This window comes from Petaurus breviceps, unplaced genomic scaffold, assembly GCF_028583685.1.
Source record: "Petaurus breviceps papuanus isolate PSGF00001 unplaced genomic scaffold, PetGlider_PUasm1.0 208, whole genome shotgun sequence".
Lineage (NCBI taxonomy): Eukaryota > Metazoa > Chordata > Mammalia > Diprotodontia > Petauridae > Petaurus > Petaurus breviceps.
Genome location: NW_027185852.1, coordinates 24727357 through 24740564, shown reverse-complemented (window position 1 = coordinate 24740564; position 13208 = coordinate 24727357). Strand labels below are relative to the sequence as shown.

Below are 13208 nucleotides of genomic sequence, written 5' to 3'. Positions count from 1 at the left end.
CAGGGGATCCTGTTAGCCAAAACATTAGCTCTCCTCAGCTTTGTGTCCTCCACAAATTGGATAAGCAGCCATTTATAACACAAGCTTGGACCCTGAGCCCAAGCACCCAGGAATACTAGTGTCCTGCTTCTCCCTCCCCCACCCCAGCCAGGCCCCCAAAGCCATGATCAAGGGAAGTGACCCAAAAGAGACAAAGAGGCTGCCAACTCGACTCTATACCCAAAGGAAATTCCTTCCCTAGGTCAAGAAAATGACATTTATCAAGATGGATGACAAGCGGCCCCACGGGTGGTCCTAAGAGATGGCTCTAGGACTCTAAGGTGGGCATTTCCTCACAGCTGTACAACTACAGGCTCTTGTCTTCCAACAACACTCTTGAGCTAGAAAGTAGGGCTGTTGTCCTGTTTTACAGATGAGAGAAATGAGGCTGTGTTACCTTGGTCAGGTCACAACCTGAGTCAGAATTCCCATTATCTATAAAAGTAAGCTTTCCCTTATACTTACAGCTTATATTTTAAAGCATTCTTCATTTGGAAGTTATTATTAAGTGACTTGACCAAGGTAACAAAGCTAATAAAGAGAAGGGCAGAGATTGCAATCCAGTTCTTTGGACCAGAAATCTGGTAGATGTATTATGCAGAAATAAAGGAACTGCTAGTTGATAGCACTTCAAGGTGGCACTTACAAGAAAATTCAGCCACAGAGGCAATGTTGACCTTGTAGGTAACACCAGAACCATGACTGGAATAAGGACTTACTCAAAAGGAACCAGAAAGAAATGAGGTAGGGGGATGGCAGAGGAGCAACAGTATAAAATTAAGAAAATATATTACTCTTGTGAAGCAGCGAGTGGGAGGGGCAGGCATGGGGAAGGACATCTGGGTGAAGATCATCAGAAAGAGAGATAGAAGTCTTACTGTCATAGGAATGGAGAGAAGAAGTTGCTGGAAATCACAGATCCCAAGGCTGGCACCAAGGTGTGGCAAAGGAGGGCTGGATGTCTCAGTTACCTGGGTGACTGCTGGGGCACACTCCCTCCCTCCCTCCCTTGTTCATTTGCTTTCTCTCCTGCCCAACCCAGACATCTGAGGAAATCAAGGTTAGTGTTCATGTCCTTCCCCAGAAGGTGGAGGAACCCACAGGAGAATCAAGATTCCACACCCAATGGTCACCAACAAGGAGGAACTGGTTGATGAAGTAAAAACAACAGGAACCTTGTTGGGAAGAAACCATTCTATTTTAGAAATGGTGACAGAGAAAGGACATGCATCCACGCTCTCAGGAGATCACATTTCAAAGGGTTCAGAAAAAGGACAAAACCTCTGAGACTCAAATTCTACAGGGCAATTAAGCCCAAGAAAGATAAGGAAACTCCAAAAATAAAATCCTTGAGATGGAAAAAGAAAAAATTCTGATGAGTAAAAGAAGTCGTCTAAAGATAGAAGTGGATAAATTTCAGAAAGTTCCACACAAGAAAACACAAGGGCTGGTAATAGGCAGTGAATTCAAAACCAGTATATGAGGCACACAGCAAAGCTCCAGAGAACAACCAGCCTCACCTTAATACCTGCTCCCTTCCATCTACTCTGCCAGCTAAGGAGACAAGTCTTCAAAGGAGAGTAGAGGGAGCTAAGGGGAAATTATAAAGCGTTTGCCTGGAGGCCAAGAAGATCTGGATTCAGATCCTGTCCCTAACACTCACTGAAAGCTGTGTGACCCCAAGAAAGTCACTTGAAGGCTCTAAGATCCCAGTTCTCTCATTTGCCAAACAGGGATAATAACCTCTAATCTCTACCACACACAGAGGTGAGGTTCAAATGAGACTGTTATTGTCACTCAGTAAACCTTGCCACAGTACCAAGAGTTAACTATCATCCTCCTCCTCATGGTTAGGAAGTAGGGTGACAGATAAGAGAATCCCCAGCAACCTAGGTCAGAAAACACAGGAAGACCCAACTGCTGAGCCACCATGTGACCTAAGAAAGGTCAGGAAGGTCAGGACAAGTCCTGCAGGGTAAATGTCGGCTCGATGGCAAAACACCAAAAGGGAGGCAAAGAGACTCTAATCTAGATCAGTGAGTGTGACCTACCATGTCCAGCAAAATTCTAGAGCCCAGACTAAGGTGATCAGCAGGGAACACCTTGAACAGGAAGAAGTGACTAGTGGAAGGCAACCCCAGGTCCTCCTGGCATGATGGCCAAGGAGGAGGAGGCTTCCACAGGCACCATCACTGGGCTATTTGTGTTTTCTCTCTCACAAAGGAGGGTTTGATGCCAAGGGACTGGGAGGGGGGAAGCTGTAATAAAACTTAATTTACAGAAAGGAGGGGAAAGGAAGCAGGGGTCACAAAGAAGCCTCATGGTCCTGCCAGGGGGAGTGGGATGCTGCCCAAGATGCTGGACACCATCACTGTCAGCAAGTACTGTAGTCTGTGATGAGGAGGGCTTGGGTGGGGGCGGAAAATGTCAGGAAATTATTGCGGGATTAAGAAACCAAAGGCATCAAGAAGAGAAAGAGAGAGGAAGCATGGCCTCTAGAAAGAGCTGCGCAAGGGAGATTCACGGTTGTGCAATATTCTTCCAGCCTTCTTTGGACATGGAAAAGCTCTAGTTGACGACTGTCAAGTTCATAATAAAAAAAAAAATTAAGGGGAAGAGAAAGAGGGAAACAGACAAGCCCATGTCAGACAAACACGTTCCCTTTTCTACAGTTAGCAGACTGATAGACCTAGGAAATGGTGCTGGTACAGTTAGCCCAGATTTCATTTCAGCCGAACGTGTGGCAGGGCATGGCACACACATCAGAGGAGAGGCGTGGGCTGAAGATAGCACAGGGAGGCGGATTCCAAAGTGGCCAAACAGCGGGACCATCCAGTGCAGTCACCAATGACTCTACGCTGGCAGTGACTTTCAGCAAGTAGCGTAACTGCTCAGGGCCTCAATTTCCTCATCTATAGCGTGTAGGGTCTCCTCTGGCCTTAGCCAATGACTCCATGCCCCTTAGATCAGAACAGGGGAACTTTCACTTTACAGAACACCAAAAAGGAGCCTTGGGATGCTCTGGGGTGAGACCCCAAGGGGTGGGCCTCCACGGAGAGGCCACGAGGGAGCCCTCTACCCACATCTCTGTTACAGTTCAATGCAATCCCAGAGTTGGGAAAGGTGTCTTCCACACAATATCCATTGCTCACAGGCAACTGCCCCAATGATCCATAAAAGAAAAACAAGAGAATGAACAATCCTGTCGTCTGGAGGATGGTCAGTCACTGACGTCAGCAGACCAGGGCAGCTGCTGCTGAGGCTCCATGAACTGGACCCAAGCTGAACAAGGAGAGCGGGGCAGCAGACGACATGTGGGCCCCTCTAGTGTGCAAGCCCAGGCTGCTCCCTGGTATAGATGGTAGAGAAGTCTGCAGAGGGTGGACCTAAAGTCAGGAAGACCTGAGTTCAAATCTGCCCTCATGCACTGACTAGTCATGTGACCCTGCTCACCTCACTTCCCTCAGCTGTAAAATGGGGATAAGAACAGCACCTCCTGCTCTCAGGAATGTCACAGGGATCAAATGACACAGTAACTGTAAGGCCCTCAGCACAGTGCCTGGCACACAGTCACCACTAGACAAGTGTCTGCTGTGTGCGTGCTCTCCATTCTCGAGGAGGACTGTGGCATCAGGAAACAGGGACATGGATCTGAGGGAGGCAGGGCCGTGCAAGGGCCCCAGAGCCATCTGGGTCCAGGGACCAGACACGCATCAGGACAGACCCAGGATGCAGTGGGAGGACCTGGCCCTTCTAGGCTAAGGCCTTTTCAGGTGCTCACGTAGAGTGATGTAACACCCACTCAGAGAACAGGCCTCTTTAAGAAGGGAGTCAAGGAGGCAGCTAGGTGGTGAAGAGAATAGAGCACCGGCCCTGGAGTCAGGAGGACCTGAGTTCAAATTAGGCGTCAGACACTTAGCACACTTACTATCTGTGTGACCTTGGGCAAGTCACTTAACCCCCATTGCCTCTCCTTCCCCCCTCCAAAAAAAAAAAACAAAAAGAAGTGAGTGAAGAGATGGCCCCTTTTAAAAGAAATGTTTCTAGATGTGAGAGATGAACTCTCAGTGATATCTGAAAGATCACAGAGACATCAAAAGAGAAGGGCAAGTATTCAAAAAGGGGGAAAATGAACAGAGACTGAAAAACAAAGGTCAGCAAGCTTACAAGAGAGCGATAAAAGAGAGGACTGGAGATTTATGGAGACAGGGTGACAGTGATGACCAAGTCCTAGCATGATTCAGTCAGAGGCAGGTTGTGCTAGCCTGACCCCATTTCCTTTTCGGAACAGAATGCTGTTAGTAGAGGAGAAGTCTTCAGATTTGGTTTGCCTAGATTTTAGCAAAGGTTTGGCTAAAATATCTCCATCCGTTCTTGTGGAGGAGATGGAGACACAGGAGATTGGACACTAACCTCACCAGATGAATTCAGAATAGGGGGAGAGCCAGACTCTGAGGGCAAAGCTGCCCAAGGTGTAAGGTCAGTGTGGCACGAGGGCCCTGATGGACGGGCCCAAGGAGATGCCATTTTGATAAAGGCATAGGTGTCACAAAGCTGAAAGCAACATCCCACAAAGAGAGTGACAGGCCCCAAAAGGACCCAACAAGCCGGAATATAGAGTTGAGTGTAAGACAAAATTCAATAAGGATAACTGTAACATTATGCACTTGAGTACAAAAAATTAGGCTCTAGAGTGAAGGATCTGAGTTCAAATTCTGGCTCTGATATTTCTTACTTATGAAGCCTCAAGCAGTCACCTGATCTCTCTTCCAACTCGAGAGTCAGGATTCCATGATCCTATGATCACAGAATGAACTTCACAAATATAAGATGGGGGAGATCTGGTTTTAGATAGTAAACTATTCTGAAAAAGATCCGGGGGTCTTCATAGACTGCAAGCTCAATGTGAGACAGCAGTGGGATGTGGAAGCCAGAAAAGTTAATGCCCACCCTAAGCTGCATGAAGCAGGGAGGGAGGGCTGGCCCCAGGGTCCTCTGTACTGGTCAGGAACGATTGTGGAGGGCTGTGCTCAGTTCCTGATGCCCCAGTTTCAGAAGTCTGGTAATAAGCTGAAGCCCATTGAGAAAAAGGAGGAAACCAGGAAGGTAAGGAGCCTTGAGTCCATGACATATGGGAGAAGTTTAGGGATGGCAAAGACACGGCTGGGGGATGTGAGGAGAGCAGAAGGATGAAGGAGGATCACAGTGACTGCCTCCATGTATCTGGAGGGCCACCACTGACAGAGTCCTGTGGGAGCCACAGCCTCTACGACATCCACTTTTCGAGTGACCCAAATGACAAAGTGATGCCATGTGGAGGGAAGGAAGCTGCAGCACCAATCCCAAAAAGGACCAATGCTCAAGAAACAGCAAGAAGGACGTCACTGAGGGAAGGCCCAAGCAGATGTTTAGACATACAGTGAGAACCCATTCTTCACCCTGCAAGAAGAGCCAATTCTTCACCACAAACAGGATTTTAGACTCTGGTAGTTGGCCTATCAGAACCTTTGGCTTCCAGAACATTTCCTGACCTAAAAGAAGCTGGCTGGGGGCTGGAGGGAGCCTTCTTTTAAAAACTGGCAGCAAAACCCTTTGCCATCCAGCAATGAACAAAAGGACTGAGAAGAGCCAAAGACTGGCAAACGCGGGCAGCACACACCACCCTGTAGCTGGCTCGCTGCACAAAAAGGCAACTGCTGAGTGGCCATGGACATGGAGACAAGGCCAAGCTTTCACAGGAAAAGCCAGGGGCGTGAGAAAAGCCGCAGGAGACACAGGAGACAAGTGGCAGAGACATGGTGCTCCCCAGCACAGCACACAACAAGCCCTCAGACAGCAGGAGACGTGGTCAGGAAGAGCCTCAAGATGGCCCAGAGACACTCGGTGCTGGAGCTGGCCCTCACAGGCAGGCAAGGGCTCCCCATGAGGGGAAGGAAGGCAGAGCTGGCCACCACCAGGCACAGCCTCCTGGGAAGGCCTGGGCAAAGCCAACGTCCAGACCTGCCTCTCCAGTTTAATCAGAAAATGTTTAGGAAGCACCAACCAGGCACAGGCAATGTGCTGGGCACAGGGAAAAGAGACAGCAGGGAGGCAATCACAGGACCTCAAGGTGCTGACACTCTAGCAGGGGAAACAGCATGCATATGTGCACCTATAAGCACAGGCATTACATAAAGAAAACGAATGCAAGGCAGTTTGGGAAGGAAAGGCAGCAGCAGCAGGGGGGGGGGGGGGGGGGGGGGGGGGGGGTTAAGCCACAAAAGGCTTCACATAAAAGTTGGTGCTGGAGCTGAGTCATGGAGAAAAGCAGCGATTTCAAGGGTAAGGAGGAAGAGCATTGTGGGTACCTGGGACAGAGACAGGAGAGGGCCCGTCCTGTGGCTGGAGGGAAGCAATATACAACAGTAGTGGAAAGGGAGGAGGGGCCAGGCTTATGTCCACCAGAGGCATTGATACTCACTCCCAGAGTAACAGGGAATACTGAGGGAAGACACAGGGTCATATTGTTCATAAAGAAGATTACCCTGACAGCTAGAAGGGGAGGAGACAAGAGGCAGGAAGCCTAATGCAACAGGCCAGGAAAGGGGGAATGCGGACTGCTGGCCTGCTCAGGAAGGACTGTGGAGGGATGTGTCCAGTTCCAGATTCCCCAGTTTCAGAAGTCTGGTGATAAGCTGGAGATCATCGAGAAGAAGGAGAAAACCAGGAAGGTAAGGAGCCTTGGGTCCATGGGACGTGGGAGAAGAGAAAAGGGGAGGGAAGACAAAGGTGCAGGACCAAGAACACCAGAGCTGATTGGCTCCAGGAGGCAAAGAACAAGGAGCGGCATCTCATTCCCCCCACAATGAGGACTGCTAAGGGTGCGTTTCCCACTGGCCTGCTCTCTTCCACTTACCCCTCCTCAAGAGATGGCTTTGCTTCCAACCCCTGCATGTCCCTGCACCTGCTACCACTTTCTGCACCCAATCATGTGCATATGAATCCTCTTTCCTCCCTGAGCGAGTGTGGATGAGAGTGAGGTCTCGGGCTGCCCACTTTCCCACATCTTCCCCTCCATCACACAAACTCCTCCTTGCGTAGACCCCTGAAGTGAGCTAATGTTTTACATTCTTCCTCCCCCTTTCCCGTCTCCCAGTCCATCCTTCTTTCTCACCCTTCCATTCTTCTTTTGAGATGATCTCAGCATAACAGAATCACACTCGCGCCCTCTGTCAATGCAGACACCATTCCAACATGTATCACCTCCCCACATTGGGATGTAAACAGTTTAATCATGTTTAATCCCTTGTGATTCCTCATTCAGATTTACCTTTTAATGTTTGAGTCTTCTGGTTGCATGCCAAATTTTCCATACAGTTCTGTCTGGTCTTTTCATCAAGAATGCTTGAAAATCCTTTATTTCATTGTTATTTCATTATTCCCTCCACCCCCACCCCCACCCCCCACAGGATTACACTGTTACACTGGGTAAATTATTCTTCTTTTATTTTTTCTTTTTTTGGAGGTAATCGGGGATAAGTGACTTGCACAGGGTCACACAGCTAGTAAGTATCTGAGGTAGGATTTGAACCCAGATCCTCCTGACTCCACTACTCTCTGCACTATGGCAATGCCAGCTACTCCTGGGTAGGTTCTTCTTGTTTGTAATCCTAGCTCTTACTTCCCAGAACTTCCTATCTCGAGCTCTCTGCTCCTTTATGATGGTAGCTGATAAATCTCATGTAATCCTGACTCTGGCTCCACAGAATTTGAATGGCTTTCTGGCTGCTTGAAATTATTTTTTCCTTGATCTGGGAGTTCAGTACTTTGGCTATAATATTCCTGGCAGTTTATATATTGGAGATTTCTTTCAGGAGTTGACCAGTGGATTCTTCCCATTTCTACTTTGAGATATCTGGGCCATCTTCCGTTATATCGTGAAATATGATGCTGAAGCTCTTTTTGTTCACTGCTTTCAGTTAATCTATTGATTTTTAAATCATCTCTCCTCAATCTGTTTTTCAGGTCAGATGTTTTTCCAGTGAGATGGTTCATATTTTCTTGTCATTTCTTCCAGTCCTTTGACTTTGTTTTATTCTTTCTTTATGTCTCTCACGACTCGATGGATTTAATGGAGTCACTGGCTCCCATTTAGTCCATTCTAATCTTTCAGGAGCATTTTGTGACCCTTCTACCAAGCTTAGTTCTCTTCTCATCATTTACCTGTTTGTTCCATTTATTTTCCCAACTTACCCTTTACTGCTCTTATTTTATTTTTTTAAAAAAAATTTTGTTCTTTTAAAAAAAATCACTTTCTTTAGCCGTTCTAGGAATTCTTTTTTTTTTTTTGAGGGGGAAGGTAGGGCAGTTGGGGTTAAGTGACTTGCCCAAGGTCACACGGCTAGTTTTTTGTGCTAATTGTCTGAGACCAAATTTGAACTCAGGTCCTCCTGACTCCAGGGCCCATGCTCTATTCACTGTGCCACCTAGCGGCCCCTGTTCTGAGAATTCTTGTTGGGCTTGTGTTCAATGTGCATTTTTCTTTGAGGCTTTTTGCTCACAGACACTTCTAGGTCATTATTTTCTTCTGTGTTTTGTGTCTTGAGTTTCCCCATTACCACAGCAGCTCTTTATTGGCAGGTTTGTTTTGTTGTTGTCATTGTCTGTTTGCTTGCTCATTTTTCTAGCCTATTTCTGACTTTGAACTTTTTTTTAGAGTTGGGCTCGGCTCACTTAGACAGGTGGAAGGATGACCATCCTGAGCTTCTGTCTTTTATGTCCTGCTGCTTTCACAACTCAGTCTGGGGCCCTTTAAGTTTCTGGTATTATCTGGGAAGACAATGTTCTGGTCACTGCTCTCCTGACCTGCAAATTACTGACCTAGTTTGGAGTCTTGTTCTGTGTGTGGTTGAGTTTCTCTAGTCCTCTAGAGAGATCTGCAGGTTCAGAGCCACTAAACTGCTGGCTCCAGCCTTGGCTGTGGTCTCCTGTCCTAGCTTATTCCATTACAGGCTTAAGCATGGGGCTAAACGTTAGGACAGAGTCCCCATGGTGTTTCTGAGCTCAGACTCACCCCCTTGCTCCCTACACAGGTAGGGCCCCGGTCCCTCTCCACTTCAACCACAACCACTCTTCTCTACCAGGTCTGTGACCCGGAACCGGATATTGGTGACAGAGCAGTCATGCAGTACCCACACCTGTGCCCAGCACTGGGATGGGGTCCCCTGGGATCTCTTTCTACCACTCTCTTCAGTACCCTGGCCATCCCTGGATGATGGGCTACTCTCTGCCATGACTGCCATGGCCACAGACCCCTGCCACTGCTGCCTCCCAACCCAGTTTCCAGAGATGGCTGTCCTTCTGAGCTGCCCAGGGCTGGAAAAATAACTCACTGTACCCTTTTCTTGGCTTTCGCCAATCAGAATTAGACCTGCAACCCTCGTTGTTGTAGGGGAAGAGGAGAAAAAGCTAGGACAGAATTGCTATTCTTGCTCTGCCATCTTGACTCTGCATCTGAGAGTGAGGGAGGCATCAAGGATGATACCAAGGTCACAGACATGGGAGGACGGAAGCATGGTGGGGCCCTACAGAGTAGTAGGTGAGTTTGGAAGAGAGGCTTCTTTCTTTTCAAGGGACCTAGAAAACTTGGTGATCCAGAATGGCTTATTCTGAAGCTGTCAGACAAGTAAGAATTTAGACAGGGAAAAGAACTATTCCTGTGATTTCACTGGTATAGGGCATTCCCAGATGACCAAACTCCCTCTTATCAATGCAGGCTACTGCCAACTCTGCCACTCGGGGCTCAAAGAACTGCCAGCATCTGTCAAAGCTTGGACATAAACCCAAGACTCCCTAGCTCGGAGGCTCCCACGATAACATGTAGCTCTCAGACAGGACTGACTTTAAGAAAAATATAACTCAATTCACAAAAATCAGACTTTCACATACTTTTTACAAAGACATCAGCTGTGTCAAGTTATGGCATCTGGTTGTTTTTTCATATTTTGGCATCTTGCCTGAAAACCAATAGACACAAAGAGGGTTCTCATCAACTGGGAATGGCTGATCAAATTATGATATGTGAATATAATGGACGTTACTGTACCATAAAAAATGACCAAAGGGATGTTTTCACCAAAAGGGTTAGAGAACTCTCATATGAACTGTTGCAGAGTGAAATGAGAGCAGTAAATAGAGCACCAGTCCTGGAGTCAGGAGGACCTGAGTTCAAATCTGGCCTCAGACTGTGCAAGTCACTCCTGACTGCCTAAAAAAAACAAGCAAAAAAACCCAAGCAGAGGGAAGGGAGAGAGAACACCAAAACTGAGGATAATCAGACCGTAAACAAAAACAACATGGAAAGGCTTTCCAATTCTGCCCAATGGCCGATCCCAAGTCATGGAGGATGCCGTTGGCCATGCACCTCCTCAGAGAAGGGAGGACCTCCTGCACAATGGCGCCCGTTTTGCAGGGCTTTGCATATTTGTTACCAAGGCTTTCTTTTTCTTGGGGGGGGGGGAGGAAGAAAGTGGAGGGATCTCTACAAAGAAGAGGAACTAGCAATAGCATTGGCCAAAAAAAAAAGAAAAGAAGGTCAATGAAGCATGTTTAAATGAACAGATGAAAAGAGAAGGAAGTTCAAGAAAAACCAAAGATGGGGGCTCTGAATGTGACACACCAAACTTCAGATACTGTTTGTAGAAAGCAAGGCTGTATGTCATATTTTTTCTTATACTTTCTATCCACAGATGCATTTTTTAAAAGAGGTCCGGCTCTCCACAAAGAAAACTACAGGCAGATGACCGCTGATGACTGGCCAGCCGATGAGAGGCTGGCCCATCAGTACCGGGGTATCGGACAAATGCTGCATATATGGACAATGAACGGGGCCAGAATTGAATAGGAGGAAGAAACGCGGCTGGGGGCCACTGGCAAGCTGTACAGCAGTATCTCTGAAAAAAAAAAAAAGAGGAACAGAAAAATCTTACCTGTCGATAGAATTTTTCATAGACTGGGTTTCCACTTGACAACTATAAATAAAAAAAAATGTGCATTGAGATATTGCTTTTAATTCCTTATATTTTTATAATTATATACATTTTTATGATAAAAAGACATTTCACTTGCCATAATGAGGAGATAAATACATATTATTTCTCTCCCAATTCCAAGGACAAAGAAAAAAGTTCCTTTTCTTTCCAACTTTCTCTAACAGTCCCCACCATTCTTCCTTACTAGGCTGTCTCCCAGGCCTGGCAGATCTCCACACCAGCCAGGACACATCTGCTTGGCCTATAGCAATAAGGCCTATATCCTTCTGGAAGGCCCAGCTCCCTCTGGGGCTTCACTCTAGAGGTAGGCCCTGCAGGAGGCCTCCCCTGCTTCCCATGGCTCCCCCTGCCCCCAGTTAGTGCTCTCCATCACCCCCCCAAATTACGTCAGGATGATTTCATAGAGCTTCTGTATTTACCTAATAGCACTCAGGCTTGTTACTCTAGTAACAAGTCAGATCTTTAGGGCAGATTGTCCAGGGGTACTTTAGAATGGTACATGGTTCTGGGATGTGGCAGTCAGCATCTAGCTGACCACAAGTGTCCTGTACCAGGTGGGAACTGGGCAATAACGGGGCAAAGGGCATTGGGTGGAGAAGGAAAAGGCCCATGGCTCCCCTGAAGGACAACAAGGGGTGCTGGTCTGTCTTCCCGCTGGCAGGCTGGGGTTCCACAATGGAGCTCAGCTGATCCCCTGGCCTAAGACCCATCCAGGCCTCCTCCTAACACCTCCCTCTGTCCCTGCCCTCATCCTTCCAGTCCTCCCAGTTCCCAGCGAGGAGTTGTTCCGGACTCTTCACTCTCCTGGGGCTCTGTCTTACTGATTCTCCCACCAAAGTATCTTGCCACTTGGAAAGCCACTCACTACCAACCTCACAGTGCCTGGCCTCTCCCAACAGCCTCCAAGCTCCTCTTCCTAAAGCCCAAGTCTGGCCATGTTCCCATCCTGCTCTAGAGCAGCCCAGACCCAACAAGCAAACATTTCACAAATGTTCTTGCTAGTGAGAGATCAAGTAAGCAAAGACATTTCAGAAGCTGTCTGTGGCCTCTGGGATAGACTATAAAGTCTTTGGTTTGGTTCCAGGCTATCTTCCAGACAGAGCCAGGCTGGCCTAGATGTGGAATGCTCTCCCACCTCAATTCTACTTGCAGGAGATTCCAGCGTCCCTCCTTCTCAGCTCTAGGGCCAGGTCTTAGAAGAGGCCTCTCCAGATCCCTGGCCTAGCCCTACCCCTAAATGACTATATTCATATAGTTAGATTTTGTGTTTACTTAATTGGGCGCAAGCTGTTACCCACCAGAGTAGGAAGAAAGCCCTCTGAAGGCAAGGTCTGCATCCCCAGCACCCAACCAGGGCCCTGACACCAAGCAGCTACTTAATAACACCTGGAATAAATTCCATTTACTGCTCCCAGTCTAACAGTCAAGCACAAGGTTAATCCCTCCTTCAAGTGACAGCCCCAGTGCCTTCTTCTGTCCTGGGTGAACATGCCCAGGTCCTTCAATGCTACTATGGCAGCACCTCAAGGCCCTTCTTTGGCCTCTCCCTAGCTCCATGATCCTCCCTAAACGTGGAGCCCAGAACTGAACACCATCCAACCATGCTTCCCCAGCCCAGAACATCACGCTTCTTCTAAGGCAGCTGGGCAATAAGGACAGTGATGGGAACCAGAGAGGATGAGAAAGCCTAGATGGTCCAGGATCTGTGAGTCTGGGAAGAGGACTTGCCACATTCTTCACCTGCCTGGACACATGAACAGCATCCACAAGATCAAAGACTGTTTAGATCCCTAAAGGTCACACTGTGTTCTGGTCTTTTCAGAGGGCACATCTTCATCCAGGCAAGGCCACTCCAGGGGCCAGAAGGCAGGCCTCCATTAGGCTGCTTTGAGATGGATTGTCAACCACTCCTCTAGTCATTAAAGGGAGGAGGTCATGACTAGGAGACCCCAGACATACTTGGAAGAAAGAAAAGACTGAGGGAGGCTGGGTGGGCACAGTGAGTAGAGCAGGACGACCAGAGTTCAAATCCAGCCTCAGACACTTAACACATATTAGCTGTATGACCTTGGGCAAGTCACTTAACCCCAACTGCCCTGCCTTCCCTCCTCCAAAAAGCAAAAAAAAAAAAAAAAAGAA

At 47.8% G+C, this 13208-nt stretch overlaps 1 protein-coding gene across 2 annotated transcripts in view; it reads right to left on the bottom strand.

Moving 5' to 3' along the window:
- LOC138165355 (epidermal growth factor receptor substrate 15-like) overlaps positions 1-13208 on the bottom strand; it is a 127419-nt gene that overhangs the window by 86934 nt on the left and 27277 nt on the right. Inside the window, exon 2 of one of the 2 annotated variants that reach the window (XM_069093598.1) lies at positions 11007-11048. The exons of the other annotated variant lie outside the window; for it this stretch is intronic. Within the exon in view, the coding sequence (XP_068949699.1) occupies positions 11007-11048 (42 nt within the window). The remainder of the gene's footprint in view (positions 1-11006; positions 11049-13208) is intronic. 2 annotated transcript variants of the gene reach the window in all.